General features: G+C 42.3%; 1 protein-coding gene across 1 annotated transcript; it reads right to left on the bottom strand.

The window, feature by feature from the left end:
• Nucleotides 1–4,630: 4,630 nt before the first annotated feature.
• LOC110540120 (mas-related G-protein coupled receptor member X1-like) lies at nt 4,631–5,608 on the bottom strand. Its single transcript, XM_021626937.2, has one exon. The coding sequence runs from the start codon at nt 5,606–5,608 to the stop codon at nt 4,631–4,633; it is 978 nt and encodes a 325-aa protein (XP_021482612.2).
• Between the last annotated feature and the right edge of the window lie 16,472 nt (nt 5,609–22,080).

Below are 22,080 nucleotides of genomic sequence, written 5' to 3'. Positions count from 1 at the left end.
GCAACTGAAGTGTCTGGCTAGTACCCTGAGGAAGGAGGCCACTCCCTGGGAGCTGTTCTGGGTCCTGAAAGTAGCCTGTGAAGAAGGCTGGCTCAAGGTCTCTATTCTTGAATAAATACATATTGATTCACAGTCTTTTTTTTTCTTTTTAAAATTATCTTTGTCTATTTTATTGTGTCCTCTGTCATTACTAGATACTAAAAATCTGTTCTAGAAGCAAGATTGAGTATCCATATCCATATCTGACAAGGTAGACTTGAAGCCAAACTTAGCCAGAAATGATTAAGAATATTACTATATACTAATAAAGAGGAAACTCATCAAGAAGAAATACTAATTGTAAGATTGTATACACTGAGTATTGGTGTACTTTCAGGAAGCAAACTTGAGGGATGTGCTGGTCCAGATACAGCAACAGTATTCCAACAACCCAGCAGCAGCAGCAAGCAGGCAGATCATCCAGACAAAAAATCCACAAGGAAACCCAGCATCAAACTACACTATAGCTCACACAGGCTTACCAGGATTCTGTGGAATATGCCATCCCACTTCTACAGAGAGAACGTCTTCTCAGAAGCCCACAAAACCTTCTTCAAAATAGTTCACAATTTGGACCACTAAACAAGTCTCAAACAAGCTCCAAACTGAAATAATTTCTTGTGTTGTATCATGTCATAATGGAAGAAAACTAGAAGTTAACAGCAAGAGAAATATAGAGAGTGTATGCAGAAATATTCAAACACACTGAAGTTGAAAATACAACTTTTAATAAGTAACAAATCATAGAAGAAATCAAAGAAAAATTAAAATTTTCCTAGAGTCTAATGAAAAGTCAAAACACTACATAAGTAAATCCAGAATTGTGGATTATCAAGTGTTGAGAAACACACTATTGAGCATATATATATGTATCTATATTTATATCTATATCTATAGTCCATATATACACATAGCCCAGGTGTGTGGTGGGCTCATGTAAATACTTTTACCTAAGAGGAATAATAATAAACATCAACATACACACCACTAAAATTAATCCTATTCTACAAATGTTGTCGTATATTTTTCCAAGTTCCATCCTAAAATAAAAAATAATGCTACAGAAATAAAATAAGTAAATAATATGTGAAAAGTTCAGCTCTGCATGTATGGCAGTCCACTCTTTGGGCCATCTGAAATGGCTATGCGTTATTCTGCTGTAGGTTTAACTTCGTGTATGTTAAATATCAAATGCTGTAGACATCACATCTTAAAAGAGGTACAAGTTACATGAGAGTGGTGACAATGAAAAATTTAATAACCAGCTCTTAATCTATCATTGAGATCAAAAGTATTAATATGTCAAGAACAATATGTTCATTTTAATTAAAAAATGAACAATCTCTTCTGGTCCCAATTTTGGATCTATTGTCACTATGAAATGTCTTTTCTCCCATCTTCATATGTTTCTAAGTTACTTAATGTTTTTTGATAATGTAATTATATTTTAATTAAAATATATTTGAAAAATAAAAGTGAAAATAAATATAATTAAAATGGAAAAAATCAGTGTGGCTCACAGAAAGTGGTAGTGGTACATGCGAGGTAACTGCTGATCATCATCAACACCCACTCACTTCCCCATGCTCTCTCAAAACACACACACACGTACAACACCCACACAGATCCACACACTACACACATCCACACACACACACACCACACACACATCCACACACACACATACAGCACCCACACAGATCCACACACCACACACATCCACACACCCACACGCACATCCACACACCACACACACATCCACACACACACATACACACTTTCTCCAATCTTTAATGTGATTTTAACATGGACAGAACAACTGTGCTGGTATAGATAGCTGTTTGCAAAGAGATATCTTCTTCATCATTCTGAATGCCCCTAAATAAAGAACAGTAAACAAATTTCATCATTTAAATTTTTTTATTCACTTTATATGCTGATGCTAACCCTTCTCTCCTCCCCTCCCAGTCCCACCCTCCCTCCATCTTTCCCTACCCACCCTTCCCTACTCCTCAGATAAGGTAGGCCCTCCCCCTCCCCCCCAGCACATCAAGTCACAGAGACCTGGAGAGGCAGCCCTGCCAGGGGGAAGTGGTCAAAAAGAGGCAACAAAGTCCATGTCAGAGACAGCCTCTGCTCCACCTACTAGGGGACCCACATGAAGACTAAGCTGCCAATCAGCTACATCTGTGTATCCAGTCCATGGGTGGTCCTTGGTTGGTGGATCAGTCTCTGCAAGCTTCCCTAGGCCCAGGTTAGTTGGCTCTGTTAGTCTTCTTGTGGAACTACTGTCACCTCTGGGTCTTTCTATTTTTATCCCTACTCTTCCACAGGACTCCCTGTGCTCTGCCCAACGTTTGGCTGTGGGTCTCGGCATCTGTTTCATTCCATGTTTGGGTAGAAACTCAGAAGACAACTATGCATGGCTCTAATCTGCACACATAGCAGAGAGAGATGAGGGCTGATATCAGACTGGGAGAGCTGAGGAGGGAAGAAAGAGGGCGTGCAGAGAGAAGAGAAACCTGGGGACAGACCTCTCTGTGACAAGCTGGAGACCTGTGACAGGGTAGGCTACTGGAAGGATGTGAGGGTGACTGTAGCTGAGACTCCTAGTAACAGGAGCCAGGGAGACTGACACAGCCACCTCCTAGACTAGACACAACTCCTAGTATAGAAAGGGAAACACCAACTCACCCACAAAAACTTTGACCTGAAATTTATCCTGCTTACAAGATGTGCAGAGATTGAAGGAAGCTCCAACCATGACTGGTCCAACCTGAGACTCACCCCATGGGAGACAGCCAGCTCCTGTCATAATTAATGGCACTCTGCTCTGCTTGCAGTCAGTAGCCCAGCGCAGCTGTCCTCTGAGTGGCTCCACTCAGCATCTGATGGAAACATACGCAGAGACCCACAACCAAACATTGGGTGGAGCATAGGGAGTCTTGTGCAAGAGTGGGGGCAAGGATAGAAGGACCCAGAGGGGACAGGAGCTCCACAAGAAGACCAACAGGGCCAAATGACCAGGGCCTACGAGGGGCTGTGGAGACTAAGGACCATGTAGGGACAGATGTAGGTGATGGGCAGTGTGGTCCTCATACAGGTCCCCTGTAAGGGAAATGGGGGCTGACTCTGACCTGATTCTATTGCCTGCTTTTTGATTACTTCCCCTGGTGGGGCCGCCTTGCCAGGCCACAGGGGAAAAGGATGCACTCAGTCCTCATGCAACTTGATGTGCAGGGATGGTTGAGTGGGGCTCCCCTTCTCTGAGGAGTAGGGGAAGGGGTAGAGGAAACAGGGAGGGAGGGGATGGGGAGAAGAGGCGGAAGGGGGATATGACCGGGATGTAAAATGAATAAATAAAATAAATTGTGTCAGGGTTGGCTGTCTCCCATGGGGTGGGTCTCATTTTGGGCCATGCGTTGGTTGGACATTCCCTCAATCTCTGCTTTATTTTTATCCTTGCACATCTTGTAGGCAGGGTAAAAGTTTTGGGTCAAAGTTTTTGTGGGTGGGCTGGAGTTTCCCTCCTTTTGCTAGAAGTCCTGTCTTGTTAGAGGATGTCCTCTTCAGTCTTCAAGAAGTCGCAGCTAGAGTCATCTCTGTATTCTCCCAAGAGCCTTCCCAGTGGTAGGTCTCCAGCCTGTCACAGAGATGCTCCTGCCCACAGTTTCCCTTCTCTGCAAGCCCTCTGAATTTCATCATGTAATCAGCATTGCTGTATTGACAATACCAGTGCCTAGCATATACCATAGCATCTTCTAGAAAGAGCATTACAGTAGCCAAACAGCTGCCCCTGTGGTGGAGGAGAATGTGTGCAAACAACATTCTGGTTCTGCTTAGCTTATGATGCTGCCTTTAGCTCGTGTCAATGACATGGCCAGTTCTTGACATATTATTCTAAAATAGACTCCTGTCTACAGTTTGGTCTTCTTAATCTAACTTTCAGGTTCTACTTTTCTAGTTTTTCCAGAATTTCAATGGATTGGTCATATGGTCATATTGGTCATAGCTCAATCTCATACTATGATTGAGAAGTAAATATTTTCTTACCATTTGCAAGGACAAAGGCCTTGATTTTAACCAAAACACAAGACAAATTTGTCATCACACCATGGAAAAATACTTCTTGTAAGTCTGCCTGGCTGCATTGTTCTCACACAGAGCTTATCTATGTGAAAGCTATTCTCCTTAAGCTGGGGGTGTCAGTGACCCTCTGATGTGACAGGCCTCACAGCTTCAGCTCTGGAAGAACCACAGAATGCCAAAATCTCTGAGAAATGGCACCAAGTAAAAACAGTTTATACTTTATGTTCTTAGTTTCAGATTTATGGTTTGAATAAGAACTTTTCCACTGTAAAAACTACAAAAAAGGTGTGCAATGAGAAAATTTCAGAGGATATTTGAGAAATTTATTGACAGTGCCAAGACAGTTGGGGAAAGTCTTACTTCAGAATACTTTAGAATTATAAGAAAATCAGATTTAAGAAACCACGTGAAAGCATTGTAATCACAGAAGCATTTCTGAGAGAAAAGCAAGTCAATGTAGCATTGACTCTCAACATGTCTGACTAAAGGAGGGCCCATTTATTCATTCTCTGCTTTCTGACATCGCAATGGTTTTCTGTGGGCTGTCTGTACATTCCTCCTCCTCAGGAGTGTCTTCCAGAGCCCTCTGAAGAACCCTTTTGAGGGACCGATGTTGCCTATGCTGCCTAAAAGAGCCAACAAAGAAGTAAATGATGGGGTTGGCACAGCTATTCACACAGGACAGGATACTAGTAATACGGTAAATATGACAAAATGGATGATGCAAATGGACTTCAAGCCAGTATAATAGGAACAAGTAAATCCCAAGAGGCAGGCCACAGATGAGGAAGACCATCACTGTTAGTGTCATAGTGACATACAGCCTGGTCAGTGGCCTCCGTCGTGAACCACAGAAGATCTTGACCAACAGGGCCAGGCTGGACCCAATGAGAAGCACAAATAAAAAAATCAGAAATGCAGTTACAATAAAGTCAAGATTTTTCCACAAATGATGGTGAACCTCACTCAGGAATCCTGAGAAATACCACTCAAAGATGCTCATCAGAAAAGACAGGGCCCAGATCAAGGTGCAGATGATAGCAGTCATGTTTTTTGGGCGGTGGCAGTAGTACCAGATTGGATACAGTACAGACAGGCAGCGTTCTGTGCTAATGGCACTGAGCACACTCAGGCCTGAGATGTAGGGAATGATTGCTAAGTTGCCTAAGATTTCTTTGCTTAATTTATGGGCATAGATGCCAAAGAAATCAATGAGCCTTAGCAGGGAGTCTGCAAAGTTGCAGCAGAGGAAGAAGGCGTCTGCCAAAGCCAGATTGAGGATGTAGACCGAGATGGCTTTCCTGCGTATGCGGAATCCCAGGAGCCAGAGCACAATAACGTTTCCTGCCAAGCCAACCATGGAAATGATGAGGGCCAGGAACTGCAGGCTCAGGATTGGACTGCAATTTTGATTCTTGGGCTGGCCAGTTTCATTCATTGGTGTAGATTCTGTGTTGTGGGATGAGATGGTTGAATTCATGCTCACAAATCTTCCAGTAGTGACCCTGAGAACATAAACCATATTTGAGCATCTTAATATGGTCCTTTCTTCTCAGGACCATAACTTTACTGAGATATTGTTGTCATCATTCCTAAATAAATTCTAAATAAATTCATTTATAAATAAAAGGAGAATAACATGACTGCATGGTATAAAGGGTCGGAGAGTTCTGGACAGTGGTTCCCAACCCAGAACTTGCTGACACTACAGCCTGACTTATTCCTCCTGTGTGTAACTCAGAAAGTCTAAATCACATGGAAATGACCCATGCAATTCTGTATCATATCTATAATATTCTATGCGACAAACTTCTCCCGTCAGAGGACTACATGGGCCAACCATTACTCTTCTCTGGACCATGATTTTTTCTCATGTGGAAGGACTGAGAAAAGTTCAGAGGTGATCATGACATCCCCATAACCAAGATGGCTCACCATCCAAGGAGAATGAATACCATGTTTTAGGGCCACTGGGTAATGTGAACTTTTTCTAGGACATTTGTTAGGGTAACAGGGTCTGGTGATCTGGTGTCCACCAAGCCCCGGCCTATCCTGTGATCTGCTTCCTCCCCTCAGGATCTACTGAAGGTTCCAGGAAGGGGGAGAACAGAGCTCAAAAGGCAGTGGGGCTAGTTCTTAAAGACAGGAGTACTTTCTACATTTCCCAGGGTTTAGCTTTTCGTATGTCATAGTGTGACCTTTTTTTTTTAAAGAATGTAAATTTAGAAATCACATTTGAAAACTGTGTGCGTGCATGTGTGTGCATCCTTGTAGAAATCAGAATAGAAGGATTTGGTTCTCTCGTCGCCATTATCGTAGGGATTGAACTTAGACCATCAGGCTTGGCAGCAAGTGCTTCTGCGCACTAAGCCATCTCGTCAGCTTACACTGTGGCACTGTTCTTTCCTCAATGAGTGAAAGAACAGATGAGGTTCCTTCTAGTTGTAGACAGTTTGGATTAAGTGGAGAGTGCAAATTAAAGTAAATGAAAAGAATTGATATAGATCTTGTTTATTGAAATTACCTTTGTAGATAGGTCTGCATATTTTGGAATGATGTCTATGCCCAGATAATTGAATAACTTTGTTATGAGAATTCAGGATAATTTCAGCTAGCATCTAGAAACCTTTTGCTATACAGTGTGAGTTTAGGGTTTGGGCTGGAGCTGAATTTGTTTATCAGTACAGAAGATGAAGTGGTAAGTTAGAGTGAGGCCTGTGTAATGTTGTAAGAGGATATTAACATAACAGTGGAAGAAGTGTGAAGAGTATGTTGTACAAAGGAAGATGATGCAGCCAGCCTTGACGAGACCTGATAGGCTAAGGTCAGATGGAAGGGGAGGAGGACCTTCTCTATCAGGGGACCAGGGAAAGGGCATAGTGGGAGAAAAGGGTGGGAGGGTGGGACTGGGGGAAGATGAGGAAGGGGGCTGCAGCGGGGATACAAAATGAATAAATTGTAATAAATAATTAATTAAATAAATAGTATGTTGTGAAGTGCATGATATAATCTAATTCCTGTCTCTCTAAAGCTATCTCAAATAGAGTTCATTTTTTAATGAAAGTTTTTGTATTAAAAAAGATTATGGGGGTATAAAAGTGAACTGTTTAAAATTGGAAGAGAGAGAGAGGCAGGTACTAAATAGAGAAAGAGAAGAGGACAGCTCAGCTCTGGGGAATAATACCAGTTCTCAAGAGGAAAGAAACCAAGGGACAAAGTCCTCAGTACAAAAACTACTGCTTCTGGTATGTGGTGAGGTTAATCAACACGACAGGAACACGTGTAGTAAAGAGGCTCATTCAGGGAGGGCAGGGAGCAGAGATGGGTACCTGTGCTAGATTCTCCCTTCGTTCCCTTTCGTTACATGAGGGCATTCAGTATTTTGAATGAAACCATCACAATTCTTCTTGGACTTTCTATGTTGATGGTAGATAAAAATCACAACATCAGCAGGAGATGTTCAGACATCTCCAGAGTTTCTTAAGGAAATCTTTTCTGACCTGTGTCTACCTCAGACATGTCTTTTAAGGTGTCCTGGAGAGTCAGCTTTGCAGACTGCTCTCTTGGATGCTCTTGCTGGAGAGGTTCCAAAGAGAAGCAGAAGATGGCTCTGTGCTGGTAGTGGACAGGTAATTTTAAATCACAAAGTTGACCTAACTGAACAGAATGCCAGAAGCCATGTCAGAGGGCAGGATGCAGAGGAGCCCCAGCACTGTGAGCTGTGAGGTTGAAAGAATCAGACTAACTTTGTAACCTATGTTTCTTTAATTGCCTTATAACTTATATTTGCAAGTTTTAGGCCCATGTTAATTAAAGCCTCTTAGTGCTTCTCCTTAGAGCCGAGGAATGTAAAAGTTCCTTACATTAGCCATCTGTGAGAGCAGAGATAAGGAAGAGAACAAGCAGAGATCTCTACTAAATGGAGAAAAAATCACCAGCTGGTGCCGGTGAGATGGGCTTTGTTTGGAAACTGGGCCAAATGGCCCCAATCTTTCTCCTGACCTTTGATCCAAAGCCTGTAACCCCCACTCCTCAGAACAGACATGGGATGAGTTAATCACCCTCCCACATTTAACTGTGGATGGCAGGAAATTCCAAACTGACTTGAAGATTAGATATTTACAACAGGGCTGACTGGACCTAAGGGTGACCAGAACTAACCAATTATTTTAAAAGTTAAACACCTCATCCAATCCTAAATCGCCAAGAAGGCAACCCCAGGAGATTCCTGCCTTGTGTCTTTTAAAAACCTAAGGTCTTTGTCTCCCGGTGCCACTCCCAGCTGACCAGCAGGGGTGACCCCATTTCTCAATGGTCAAGAGGAACCTCTTGCATTTTTGCAACAGTAGATGATTAGTTTCCTGAGTTCTCTTCATACCTTCTTATATTTAGGCTCTTGTTGGGCCTAACAAGGTGGGTCAAGGCAGCTTGCTCAGCAGCATCTGTTGGGAATCACAGAGTCCTGTCCGGGAGGCAGGATGGACTCAGAGAACACAACAAACAAACCTACCAGCTGTGCTGCAGTGCTGAAGTGTGCTGTGCAGCACCAATAACAGCGGTGACTGCAGAATGCTCAGCAGCAGAGGTGTTACGCAGAGCAGGGCCTGTACGGCACCTAACGTATGTCTTGTGGCAATAGTGGCAACAGAGGTCATGCATGGACAGGAAATGGCGCTAAAGGTGCTGAGTGTGTTCAAGCCTGCAATAGCCTATATAGGAACAGCTGATCACAATGAGCGGGTCACCGAGGACCAAGATAGTGGCGGAGTTAAATGTCTAGGTGAGTTAGGCCAGGGAACCTACAATGATACGGCCTAGGGAGAGGAAGGTGGTCCTTCCAGGTCTCAGGTATTGATGGAGAGTGTGTCTCTGTGCATTCGAAGCACAGGTTTTAGAGCACGATAGTATTTGAAACAGGGCAGTGATGATGACTTGCAAGTTTCTCAGCAGAGGCACCTTGAAGACACATGAATGTCTTAGTTAAGATTTCTTTCTTTCTTTCTTTCTTTCTTTCTTTCTTTCTTTCTTTCTTTCTTTCGGAGAAGTTTACATATGTATATACACACACACATATATATAATGTGGATTCATTCATTCACTTTACATCCCTATCGAAGCCCCTTTCCTTTTTATTGCTGTAATAAAACACCACTTCCACAGAGGAAGACAATGCACAGTCCTGATGAGACCTGATAGGCTGGGTCAGATGGAAGGGGAGGAGGACCTCCCCTATCAGTGGACAGGGAGGGGCCTGGGAGGAGAAGAGGGAGGGAGGGTGAGATTGGGAGGGGATGAGTGGCTACTGCTGGAATACAAGTGAATAAATTGTAATAATAATAATAATAATAATAATAATAATAAACAAAAAACACCATGGCCAAAAGCAACTTTTGAAGAGAAGGGTTTATTCCAGCTTACAGCTCTCAGGTCACACTCCATCATGGAGGGGGGAAGGGAAGTGAGGGGAGGAGCTCAGAGAAGGAGCCTGGGGGCAGGAACTGAAGCAGAGGCCATAAAGGGGTGCTTACTGGATTGTTTGTTCCTTATGGAGTGCTCAGCCTGTTTTTTGTCTGTTTGTTTTGTAGCACCCAGGACCACCAGCCGGGGTGGTGGTGGTACCACTCACAATGGGCTGGGCCCTCCCCCATCAATCATTAATAACAATAATAATAAAATGTCCCACAGACTTGTCCACAGGCCAAGTGACTCTTTCCCAAATGACTCTGGCTCCTGTTAGGTTGGCATAAAACCAGGCAGCACAGCAGAGAAATGCTCGTAGGTCCAGTCACTGCTGCAATCTGGGGTTCCCCAGCTGAGTTTACTGGAACCCCCAGCAGGCACCTGGGAGCACAAGCATGGCCTCTCATTCCCAGGAACACCACGGTGGCATTGGAATTACTGCCTCTGTGTCACAGAGAAGGAAACAGGCACACAGTTAAGTGTTTTTAAAAGATGGGAGGCCTGCACTTTGGATTGGTCCAGTTCCTGTGGGCACTAAACACCACATTTCCTCTCCTTTACTGACAGGGGACTATTCTCTAGGCTTGTCAGTCAGCTGGCTGGAGATTGCTAAGATGGTGGAAGGAATGACAATTCACTCCTCTTCACAGGAGTTCCACCCTGGGTGCAGCCATCTCTGAGCTTTCCTAAGAAGGTGCAGTCTGCTTCTCTGAGTGTACTCTAACTCAGAAGAGTCATAACTTTGACTCTTTTTTTCTTTAGATCTCACTTTCTTTTGGACGTGGGTCAAAAGCCCAAGCTGGCTTTTCCTGGCACTCTGTACCTTTTCACTCATCTCTGAAACGTACATCTCCTTCCACCATGGAGTTTCTTTCCAACTTCCATTGCTGGACTAGCCAGTTTTTTTGGGAACTAACTGAAAAGGCATGACCTTTTCTCTTCCTCTTCACCATCTCCCTCCTTCCGGCAGCTGCCCAGGTCTACAGCACGCCTACTCTGTTGTTTTGCTCTGAAATTCTAATAAAATTGTCATTTAGCTTCCTTCTGAATCTGTTTTTACAGTATCTTTTGAGGGGGAGGTGTTTTAAAATTCTTTTATTACTCAGGGAACCCTGATTTCTCCCATAGCACAAGGACTTATTTTAGCTTGGCTGAGCATGTGGATTTATTTTTGCAGGTAGATTGTGTGTGGAGGGGTAGGCTGGGTGAGGGTAGCATGGCAGACAGTTCTCTGTGAGTTTGGGCTGAAGTGCTCAGCTATGTAAAGGACAAGGGAAGGAGGGTGAGGTCTGAGCACTCGGTAATTAAAACAAAACAACGAAAGGAGGAATTAATTGGAGTGGTGTAAGGATTCCGTTCTCTCTCCCAGAAGATCTTTAGTGGTGTTTACTTAGCAGGGGAAAGCCTTTGTTTGAGAGGAGCCTTTGAAGGGCAATAGAAGGGCGGGACTTAAAATATAAAGAGATACTATCCCCCCAACTGTAGAAATAGCAAACGATCTGAAATGAAACACGTATTTTCAGCTCCTTGTGGAGCTCCTGTCCCCTCTGCTAACTTCCCCTTCTCCCATAAGATTCCCTGCACTCTGCCCAAAGGTCTCAGCATCTGCTTTTATACCCTGCTGGGTAGAGTCTTTCAGAGGCTCCCTGTGGAAGGCTCCTGTCCTGTTTTCTGTCTCTTACTTCAGATGTCTATCCTGGTTGCCCTTCTGAATGAGGATCAAGCTTCTTCCCTGGGTTCCTCCTTGTTGTTTAGTTTCTTTAGGACTATAGATTTTAATATGTTTATCCTATGTTATATGTCTAATATCCACTAATAGGTGAGTATATGCCATGTGTGTCTTTCTGCTTCTGGGTTACCTTACTCAGGATGATCTTTTCTAGTTCCATCTATTTCTCTGCAAATTTCACTATTTCCTTGTTTTTAATTGCTGAACAGTATTCCATTGTGTAAATGTACCACAATTTCTATGTCCATTCTTTGGTTGAGGGGCATCTAGGTTATTTCAGATTCTGGCTATTCTGAATAAAGCTGCTATGAACATGGTTAAAATGTCCTCATGGTATGGTTGAGCCTCTTTCAGATATATGCCCAGGAGTGGTATAGCTGGATTTTGAGGTTACACTTTTTCTAATTTTCTGGCCAGACATGCATTTTCCTTTTCAGCTCTTTCAACAGCCGAAGAGGTAAGAATTAACATTTTTCTCAATTTTTAGAAGATGGGTTTGGAGCAGGGAAGGTGAGTGATTTGCTCTCACCCCTGTGGGTGGAGCCCAGTTACCTTACCTCCCACAGTGTCCTTTCTTCTGCCCAGGCCTACAATCCCAACATTACAGAACTAGTTCTTTTTTTTCTTTATTAATTACACTTTATTCACTTTGTATCTCCCCTGTGGTTCCCTCCCTCCTCCAGTCCCAATCCCTCCCTTCCTCCACCCTCTGCATGCATGCCCCTCCCCAAGTCCACTGATAGGGGAGGACTTCTTTTCCTTCCTTCTGGTCCTAGTCAATTAGGTCTCATCAGGAGTGGCTGTGTTGTCTTTTTCTGTGGCCTGGTAATGCTGCTTCCCCCTCAGGGGGAGGTAATTAAACAGCAGGCCAATCAGTTCATGTCAGAGACAGTCCCTGTTCCTATTACAATGGAACCCACTTGGATACTGAACTGCCATGGGCTACATCTGTGCAGGGGTCTTAGGTTATCTCCATGCATAGTCCTTGGTTGGAATAGCAATCTCAGGAAAGACCCCTGTGCTCAGATTTTTTGGTTCTGTTGCTCTCCTTGTGGAGTTCCTGTCCTCTCCAGATCTTTTTCTTTCCTACTTCTTTCCTAAGATTCCCTGCACTCTGCCCAAAGGTTGCCCATAAGTCTCAGCATCTACATTGATAGTCTGCAGGGCAGAGCTTTTCAGAGGTCCTCTGTATCAGGCTCCTGACTTGTTCCCTCTTTTCTCCTTCTTCTAATGTCCAGCCTCTTTGCCTTTCTGGATAGGAATTGAGCATTTTAGTAAGAGCAACAATCAATAAATGGGACCTCAAGAAACTGAAAAGCTTCTATAAAGCAAAGGACACTGTCCTCAGAACAAAACAAAAGCCTACAGATTGGGGAAAGATCTTCACCAACCCTATATCTGACAGAGGGCTAATATCCAGTATATATAAAGAACTAAAGAAGTTAAACAGCAAAAAATCAAGTAATTCAATTAAAAAATGGGGTACAGAGCTAAACAGAGAATTCTCTGCAGAGGAATATCAAATGGCAGAGAAACACTTAAAGAAATGCTCAACCTCATTAGCCATCAAGGAAATGCAAATCAAAACGACCCTAAGATTTCACCTTACACCCATCAGAATGGCTAAGATCAAAAACTCAAGAGACAACATATGCTGGAGAGGTTGTGGAGAAAGGGGAACCCTCCTCCACTGCTGGTGGGAATGTAAACTGGTACAACCACTCTGGAAATCAATCTGGCACTTTCTCAGACAACAAGGAATAGCGCTTCCTCAAGATCCAGCTATACCACTCCTAGGCATATATCCAAAAGAGGCTCAAGTACACAATAAGGACATTTGCTCAACCATGTTTGTAGCAGCCTTATTTGTAATAGCAGAACTATTTCTTAAATATAGAGGAGAGAACAGCCCAGGGTTAATCTTCCAGCTAAACCCAAGACTGACATAAAAATTATGGGGTTAAGTAAAACCTAGCAGAAATAAACTCCAGAAATGAGGAAAGGAAGCAGTGAAATGAACGAGAGGTATGGGTAGAAGTCACTTAAGGACAGATGTCCCACTCCAGTGTCTCTCTTCTGCCTCACAGAGTAGACATGGCTCCCTTCAGAGGACATACCTCGAAAGGAGGTTCCTAATAGACAGAGGATAATACTCTCTTAGGGTACAGAGAAGCACTACGAAGAGAATATGGTTTTTTAAGACAAGCTCTCAAAGCCTTAGTTGGCTGGAAGATATGGGAAGGAACCTGGGATCCTGTTGTCTTACACAATGCCCCTCACTTTGAGCATGTGGTTTCAGAGTCTCTGGGAGACCCACCAGAAGAGCGGAGGGAGGGAAGCAGGAGAGCTAAGTTTTGGGTTCCTAACTCTTGGCCTGTGATGCTATGGGTTGGCAATGATTCTCTGCGTGCACGGTTGTCTTTTTCTACTGCTACAATTATAAATTTGTCTTGTTCTCTCTCTGGAAACTGCTGTCTCCCTGGCTGTGTATGGGGCTAGCCACAGGGCTTTACTATTTTGTCCCTTCAGGTGATCCATTATGCATTGTCAGTACCTCTTAATCCTGTCTATGACTGTTAACAGCCAACTTAAGGAACAGTCCTCAAATACTTCAATTTGTGTTAGCATTTTTTTGGCACCTTCTCAGGTCTCAGAGTAAAGGAGAGTAACATTGGAAAACAAATAAAACAATGAAACCTGGTTAATAGCAGTCAGTCTGGGAAACAAGGTCTAAATGTGATTCCAACCCATTCTCCCCTTTTATTTATTTTTGAGACAGAGTCTCCGTGGAGCCCAGGCTGGGCTGCAGCTTACTGGGTAGCTCACACTGACTTCAAGCAAATGTGATCCCCCTTCTTCATTTTCTCAAGTTCTGAGATCAAGGGAGTGTGTGACCACATCAGCTTTCACCTTGCCTCTTAAATGAACGCAAGATGCAGCATTCTCCCAATGACAACACATCTGAATAACTGGAATAAAGAAGGGTCAATGGTCTTGGTAACCTTATTGAGATCCCCCCAAATTCAAGGTTGCTGACACTGTTTTCAGAAGGAAGCCTTGTCTCCTTCCTTTTCTTGAAGGGATTCCTTGTGATCCCGGCATGCAGCTTTTCAGTCATGGAAACAGAAGGATATGAATATAGACAAAAATTCTTGACAAACTCTGGAAACAAACATATCTTTACACAAATCCTCACCTTTCTTCCAGCGTTCTGTCAGGAGTCGGAGAGCTGATTTGTGCTGAATGCAGAGAGGCTTCTGGGGTTGAGGGTGCTAGCGCATCCTTTTATGTCCGCTACGGAATGCCTATAGGAGCTTTAGTAAGAGCTAGTGACCAAGTGAGGCTAACTGAGGTGCTGGGAAGCCTGTGTGATTTCCTGAGCAAGGGCAGTGGATTAATAAGATATCAAATCAATGGGAGACACAGTTCTTCACAGAGATATTTCTGGATGACGTCCCAGTTTCCACTCATGCAGGAGCCTCTCCCATACCACCTTATCTGGTGTCCCCTCCCCTCTGTAAGTGGTGCCATTCTGAAGCTGTAATTGCTAACTTTGAGCCTAGGCAGTAGCAATGTTAGGTAAATTGAGCTGCTTGCAAGACTTATAACTAAAGTGTATTATAGTGTCTCTAGAGAATCTTCATGGCTCAACTTTCTGTTTTGTTTTTTTCTTATTTTCTTCACCTAATAATAATTGACTTGTAGGTGCCCTTTTATTGTGCTTGACAGACAAGTACAAGCAAATTTCCCCAGCTGCCACACTTGTGCTTTCTATTTTCATTGCTTTTATTACCTCTGAATAGTAAAGTTATATTTCTGTTTCTAGTATTCATATTGAAAGTTGAATCAACTGAATTCCCTTAAAAAACAGAGTTCAATGTATACTCCTTCCTCTCTCCAATAATGAAATTTATTATTTATCTATTTTGTGCAGTGTTAATGTTAATATTTACAAGGGTTATCTCCTATGGTCTCTTTTCTTGAGCTACACTTTATAGCCTGATTAAACTACTTACCATTTAAAAATGTCATTTAAAAGTCAATTTAAGTACTTAGAAAATTATTCGTCAGATTTTTTCTACATAATACAAAACACCAATCTTTGTTATTTTAAAACTTGCATGTGGAAGCCTTAACCTCCAGTATCTTGGAACTGGATAGTATTTTAAGATGGAGCCTATAAAGAAATGAACAAGCCAGGCATAGTGGCACACGCCTGTAATCCCAGCACTCAGGGAGGCAGAGGCAGGTAAAACGTTGTGAGTCCGAGGCCAACCTAGTGTACAAAGCAAGTCCAGGACAGTCAAGGCTACACAGAGAAACCTGTCTCGAAAAGAAAAGAAAGAAAGAGAAATAAAGATGCACGCACTGGCAGTTAGGATAGAGACACACAGCCCAGAAACAGGAAGAGACACCATCCACTGTCCAAGGAAAGAAATCTCCTTGCTGACTCCTTTCCCTGAAATTTCTAGTGCTAAGAAAATAAAATTTTGTTGTTTAAGGGACCTTGTCAGGGAGACCTTGTTTTAGCACCTCATCTAGACTCTAGTGTGGCAGGCAGCTTTCTGGTTTTGGCAGGCTTTTAGAGTTATAGAACAAACAAAACTATATAATGGCTGTTTACTTATTTGTTATTCTTTTAAAAATTTAAATATGTTTTAATTAAAATAGAATTATATTACATTCCTTCTTTCATCCTACCTCTAGCCCCTCTCAGCTAGCCCCCTTCCCCTCCATCCATTCCCCTTCAGCTCTTAAGATTTATTATGTATACATATTTATTATGGTCTGCCTGCACACCAGAAGAGGGCACCAGATCTCATTATAGATGGTTGTGAGCCACCATGTGGTTGACTGGGAGTTGAACTCAGGACCTTTTGAAGAACAGTCAGTGTTCTTAATCTCTGAGCCATCCCTCCAGCCCCTTCCCCTCAGTTCTTAATCCGATGGTATTTTTCCTTTGATTACTATTCTTATGTGTGTGTTTATTCACAAATACACAGAAATACAACTTGCTGAGTCTGTTTTCATTGTTTGTATCTGTATGGTTTCAGGTTGACCACTCTTCATTGGGCAGCCAATCAGGGGGTCATCTCTTGGAGAGGCTAATTCTCTTGCTCCCAGCTATCATGTGTTGCCTGTGTTTAGTTTTTTGTTTTGGGGTGGGACCTCATGAAAATTCTTCTTCCACACTAACATGCTAATTGATATTGCCATTGTCCCTGCCTTGCTTATGCCGTTTGAGGAGAGACAGTTTCACAGCACACTTTCTGATATTCTGGCTCTTAAAATCTTTCTTCCTCCTCTTCCGTGATGTTCCCTGAGTCATAGATGCAGGAGCTGTGATGTAGTTGTATCCATTGTGGCTAGGCTCCCCCATGATATGCTGATGTCTGTATTGTGTCCAGTTGTGATTTTCTATGACAGTTTCCATATGCTGTAAAGACAGGCAGAAGGTGAAGGATGGTAGCTACATTTATCTGTGGGTATAAGGATGAACAGCATTTAGAATGTAGCTGCTGGTTTAGCAAGGGGTTGGAAGTAGATTCTTTAAGAAAATATAGACACAATTTGTTTTAGTTAAGCCGTCAAAATGACATATACGGGAAGTGAGATCACAGTGTTCACTAGGGGCAGCCCTATCAGGTCGAGCTTTGTGATGTGAATACACGAATTTGGTCACAAAAGAGAATAGGTTTGGAAAAATCCCTATTTTTTGATTGTATTAGCAATTTATAAGAGACTTGAGGCTCTTCTCCAATTATAAATGTTCAAGTTTCTTTAGGGATATAGCACACAAGTTCAAATATCAAACTGAAAACAAGAAGAAAATGCCAATAAATGCTTATAATGATGAACAGTAAAAATAGTTAAACCCTTTAAATTAAATCACCATAAGTTGAACATTGTAAGCTTATCAGGTAAGAATGAAATCTACATACACACAAGTGGTATTCAATGGTGATTTTATCAACTTACATTACAATAATAAACATTATAAATTTATTCTTTGAAAAGTATAAGAAAGAACTCTAATAAATTTAGGGACCAATTGAAAGGAGAAATCAGACAAAAATAAAAGAATATGGAAAAGTATACAAGTAAAGTTCTGGTGTCTGTTACCAAGAAGTCAGAAAACCCACATCTAAACATTTCAATAAAAATAACCCCACTAGATAGAGGCAAAACGTGATGCAATTAGAAAGGACAGAAAGGACTGACAACATAACAGAAAGAAAATGAAGCAAACGATAGACACCTGTGACTCGGTGTTTTAAAACTCAGCCACAGGCATGTTCTAGAGTTGAGCATCGAGAGAATGCTGCTGCCCTGGAAGGAGAGATTTGGGGGAAAACAGTTTGCTTTTGCAGTTACAAGGTGGGACGGAACAGAAGCACCTCAAAGTAGGTTTCCAGCACTTACCTTTCTATTTTCTTTTCTCAGTTTTGCTTTCAAAATACAGTGATGTATCAGGACGCCACTCCCCAAATGAGAGGCAGTTTTGCCAGCAAGAAAAACCCTCACTACCGTGTCTCCAGACCTACAAGAGCATTCATTATCCCAACCCATGCTGGGACAGAGCGAATGGACTCTGTATCTGTCCTCTGAGCAGTGCCCTTCCCCCAAGCACATTCTGTTCTGTCCTCTTAAAAAAATTAATTCTGCACATAGACTGCCACCTGTGTGTCTACCATGGCAGCCAGATGATTCTTTTTGCCCAACTGTAGACAGAATTCTACGTCCTAAAGTAGAAACGGTTGCTGTGTGTGTGTGAGGAGCCAGCGTCTTGAGGGTCAGCCCTACATTATGGACAGCAATTTGCAAATGCTTCTCCTTGGACCTCAGAACTGTCTCTGTAATGAACAAGCCCCAGAAAAGTCATAAGGAAAGTAACCTGGGCTCAGGCACACTCTGGACACCAATGGGCAGAAAAGAGTGTCACAAGAGCAAGGCTCTCTCTGAGCAGATTTCCAAGCCAATGTCACCACAGACACAGAAATATATTAAAATCTAAGTACAGGAAACATGCACTTAAAATATTTTTTAATATTTAAAATAATTTTTAAATTTAAATATATTTTGATCTTATTTACATCCTCTACCAAGTTAGTCTGGAGTCTTTTCTCCTCTCTACCCACCCAACTTTAAATTCTTTCTCAAAACACAAGCCAAAAACCCAATACAACAATAAAACACCCCAAACCTAGAAAACAAAATAAAATATCATGCCAAAAGAAACCAAAACCAAAACTAAAACCAATCAAACAAAAAGCCCGCCCCCACCAAACAAGAACCAAATAAAAGCACACACTCAAAACCGTGGGGTCCATTATTTGCTAGCCAACTACTTCTGAACATGAGATCTGCTACAGACTGGTTGATAAATCCAGTGTCATCCCATTGGAAAAGAAGATTTTCTCTTCCCAGCCCATATAAATGACAGTTCCATTTCACTGTAGTGGCATAGTTTACATTCATTTATTTATTCATTCATTCTTTTTTTTTTATCAGTTACATTTTATTAACTCTGTATCCCAGCCGTGTCCCGATCCCTCATTCCCTCCCAGTCCCTCCCTCCCTCCCTCCTTCATCTCCACCGTGCCCCTTTCTCATTCATTCTTAAAAGAAACAAAATATAATATAATAAAACAAAACTATGACACCACAGCCCGACAAAACAGACCAGCAAAGGAAAAGAGTACATGAGAGGGTGCAAGGGTCAGAGGTCCACTTGTTTTCACACTCAGGAATGCCATTAAAGCATTGAACTGGAAGCTATAACATAAGTGCAGAGGACTGGGGCAGGCCCTGTGCGTGCTTCTTCAGTCTTCTGTGAGTTCATATGAGCTTTGCTCATGTTGAGTTAGGGGGTCTTGTTTTCTTGCTGTCCTCCCTCCCCTCTGGCTCCCATATTCTTTCTGCCTCCTATTCTAAAGGGTTCCCTGAGCTTTGAGGGGGAGGAAGTAGATTCCTTTCTAAGGTCCATGACATCATTAGTCCCAGGAAGCATGCTAGGTATCCAGCAAAGCTCCTTTGTAAGATATTCAAGAGCAATGAAAGTGCCCGGAATCAGATACATATGACAAGTAATTTTCTTGGTGACAGCAATGGTACTAGATCTCATAGGTTGATTGAGTAATGATTGATGCTAATCCTGAGCATGCTTGGTTCTGTGATGTCTGATAAGTAATCTGTTCTCTGCATTCATCTGTTTTCCTCCCCTGTAACACAGGCTCAGGGACCCCTCATGGCAGGGTGGTCCTAAGAATGAAGACTCGGAGCTGCATAGTGAGTCATCGAGTATTCCTGAGAGCATCCGTGGAGGGTTCAGTTATTTCATCTCAGTGAGAGAAACACATCAATGAGCAGTACTAAAACCACACTTCCTCACCGTGACTCAGAGAGCCTGATTCCCAAGTCTGCAAGTGCAGTGATGGACAATTGCAGACTTGGGAATCAGGCTGAAACCCTCCACAGATGCTCTCAGGATGACTCACCATGCAGAGAACAGATTACGTATCAAGATCCAGAGAGCTCATGGACAGAAATTCAAACTGAGGTCACATTTCACACCGACTCCAACCTGTGCTCTCTATTGCAACATAGATCAACGCTGATGTGAGACAGGCTTGGACTAAAGACTCAAGCGTTACTCTTCCCAGGGATAGACATTTTCTCTCAACTGCAAAATTCAGGAAAATGAGAGGTAACGTTGCTATCTTTACAACTGAGAATACACATACAGAGAGAAGGAAAGCCAAGCTCTACAGGTTGAGAGGCTTCTGACCCTTGCTAGAACAGGCGTGAGGATGGCTGAGCCTGCTGGGCTACACATGGTTCAGCTTACCAAGGCGGAAGCCATTTTACACTCCATGGTGTCTAGCTGTAATTATTGCAGTGTGGTCTCACTATTCAGTAAATGAATGAGTGCATGAATGAGGCGTCTGATGGTAATAGGATATTTGGGTTAACTGGAAAATGAAAAAATACAATTAAAGCCCACAAAAGCACATAGCTGTGATGAGGTGAAGGAAGTTGCATTCAATATAATTCTTGTGAGCATTTCCTTCTGACTTTGGAGCAATTATTTACAGGGGTCTAAGTAGCTGAGTTTGACCATTACATGCTTTTAAAGTGAGTAATCAGTGAGGCTTTTCTGAGCACTTTAGAAACATTTCAGTGCTCACTGTGCGTGGGGTTGGGTTTGAGCTGATTTACCCAGAAATGTTGGAAGGAGAGGTCAGTGAGGAGAGGTCTGGGTGCTATTGAAAAGTATTTGAAGAAGAGAAATAGCTACAGAAGACTATTAAGTGAGGTGTGTAATGTAAATCTCTCTCTCTCTCCATCCTTAGCAGAATCAATTTTCAGATGAATTTTTTTTTTTTTTTTTTTTTTTTTAAGAAGAGTCCAAGGAGAACATAGGAAAATGGAGTGTTTGGAATGAAGAGAAATTCTTATGGAGACACAATGAGCTGTTTTGAGCTTATGATATAAAAGGACTTTCATGTCTTTACATAGAACGGGCGTAGAGCCCAGAAGATGAGTTGTTGGCCCATGGTCTCAGATATTGTGAATTTGAGCTCTGTATGGCCTGCTGCTTGTTTCTTTTTCTGTTTAATTTTTTTATTGATTAATTCAATTTATATCTAGGTCATAGGCCCCTCCCTCTTCTCCTCCCAGTCCCACCATCCTTCCTGCATCCCCTCTCCTCAATTCCTCAGAATAGGGGAGCCCCCTCCCCAGACACCCCAGCTCATCTATTCCCATGAGGACTGAGTTCATCTTTCCCTCCTGTGGCCTGGTAGGCAGTCCCATCAGGGGGAAGTGGCCAAAAATCAGGCAACCTACTCCATGTCAGAGAATTCTGGGAAGTCTTTAATTTGTTTTTTTTTTTATTTCTTCTCTCACCCAATGATCACTGATCAGGGAGTTGTTCAGTTCCACGAGTGTTGAGGTTTTGTTTTTGTTGTTGAGGTCTAGCTTTAGTCTATGGTGATCTGATAAAGAACAGTGAGTTAATTCAATTTTCATGTATTGGTTGAAATTTGCTTTGTGACTGACTTTGTGGTCAGTTTTGGAGAAGGTTCTGAGAAAAAAAAAGTATATTCTTTTGTGTTTGGGCAAAAAGTTCTGTAGACATCTATTAGGTCCATTTGATTCATGACCTCTGTTAACTTCATCATTTCTCTATTTAGCTTCTGTCTCCATGATCTGTTCATTGGTGAGAGTGGGGTGTTGAAGACGCTCACTGTTAATGTGTTGGGATTGATGTGTGATTTAATCTTTAATAATGTTTCTTTTACAAATACAGGAGCCCTTGCATATAAGCAAAGATGTTCAGGATTGTGATGTCCTCCTGGTGGATTTTTCTTTAGATGAGAATGAAGTATCCTCCATATCTTTTGATTAATTTTGATTGAAAGTCTATTTTATTAGATATTAGGATGGCTACTCCAGCTTGCTTCTTGGGTCCATTTGCTTGGGAAACCTTTTTCCAGGCCTTTGCTCTGAAGTAGTGAAGTGGTGTCTATCTTTGTGGCAGAAGTGTGTTTCTTAAATGCAGCAGAATGTTAGATCCTGTTTCTACAACCATTCTGTTAGCCTGTGTCTTTTTAATGGAGAGTTGAGTCCATTGATGTTAATAGATATTAGTGATCAATGATTGTTAGTTCCTTTTATTGTGGAGTTGGTGATGATAGTGTATTTGTGTTTTTGTTTTCTTTTGGTTTTGCTGTTGTGACATTATCTATATCCTGTGTTCT

The sequence above is a fragment of the Meriones unguiculatus genome, chromosome 1 (genome assembly GCF_030254825.1).
Source record: "Meriones unguiculatus strain TT.TT164.6M chromosome 1, Bangor_MerUng_6.1, whole genome shotgun sequence".
In the NCBI taxonomy this organism is placed as follows: domain Eukaryota; kingdom Metazoa; phylum Chordata; class Mammalia; order Rodentia; family Muridae; genus Meriones; species Meriones unguiculatus.
This window is presented reverse-complemented; position numbering and strand designations above follow the sequence as displayed.

What these genes read in the sequence shown, in the direction of transcription:
- LOC110540120 (XM_021626937.2), bottom strand. Translation starts at nt 5,608, where the DNA reads ATGAATTCAACCATCTCATCCCACAACACAGAATCTACACCAATGAAT.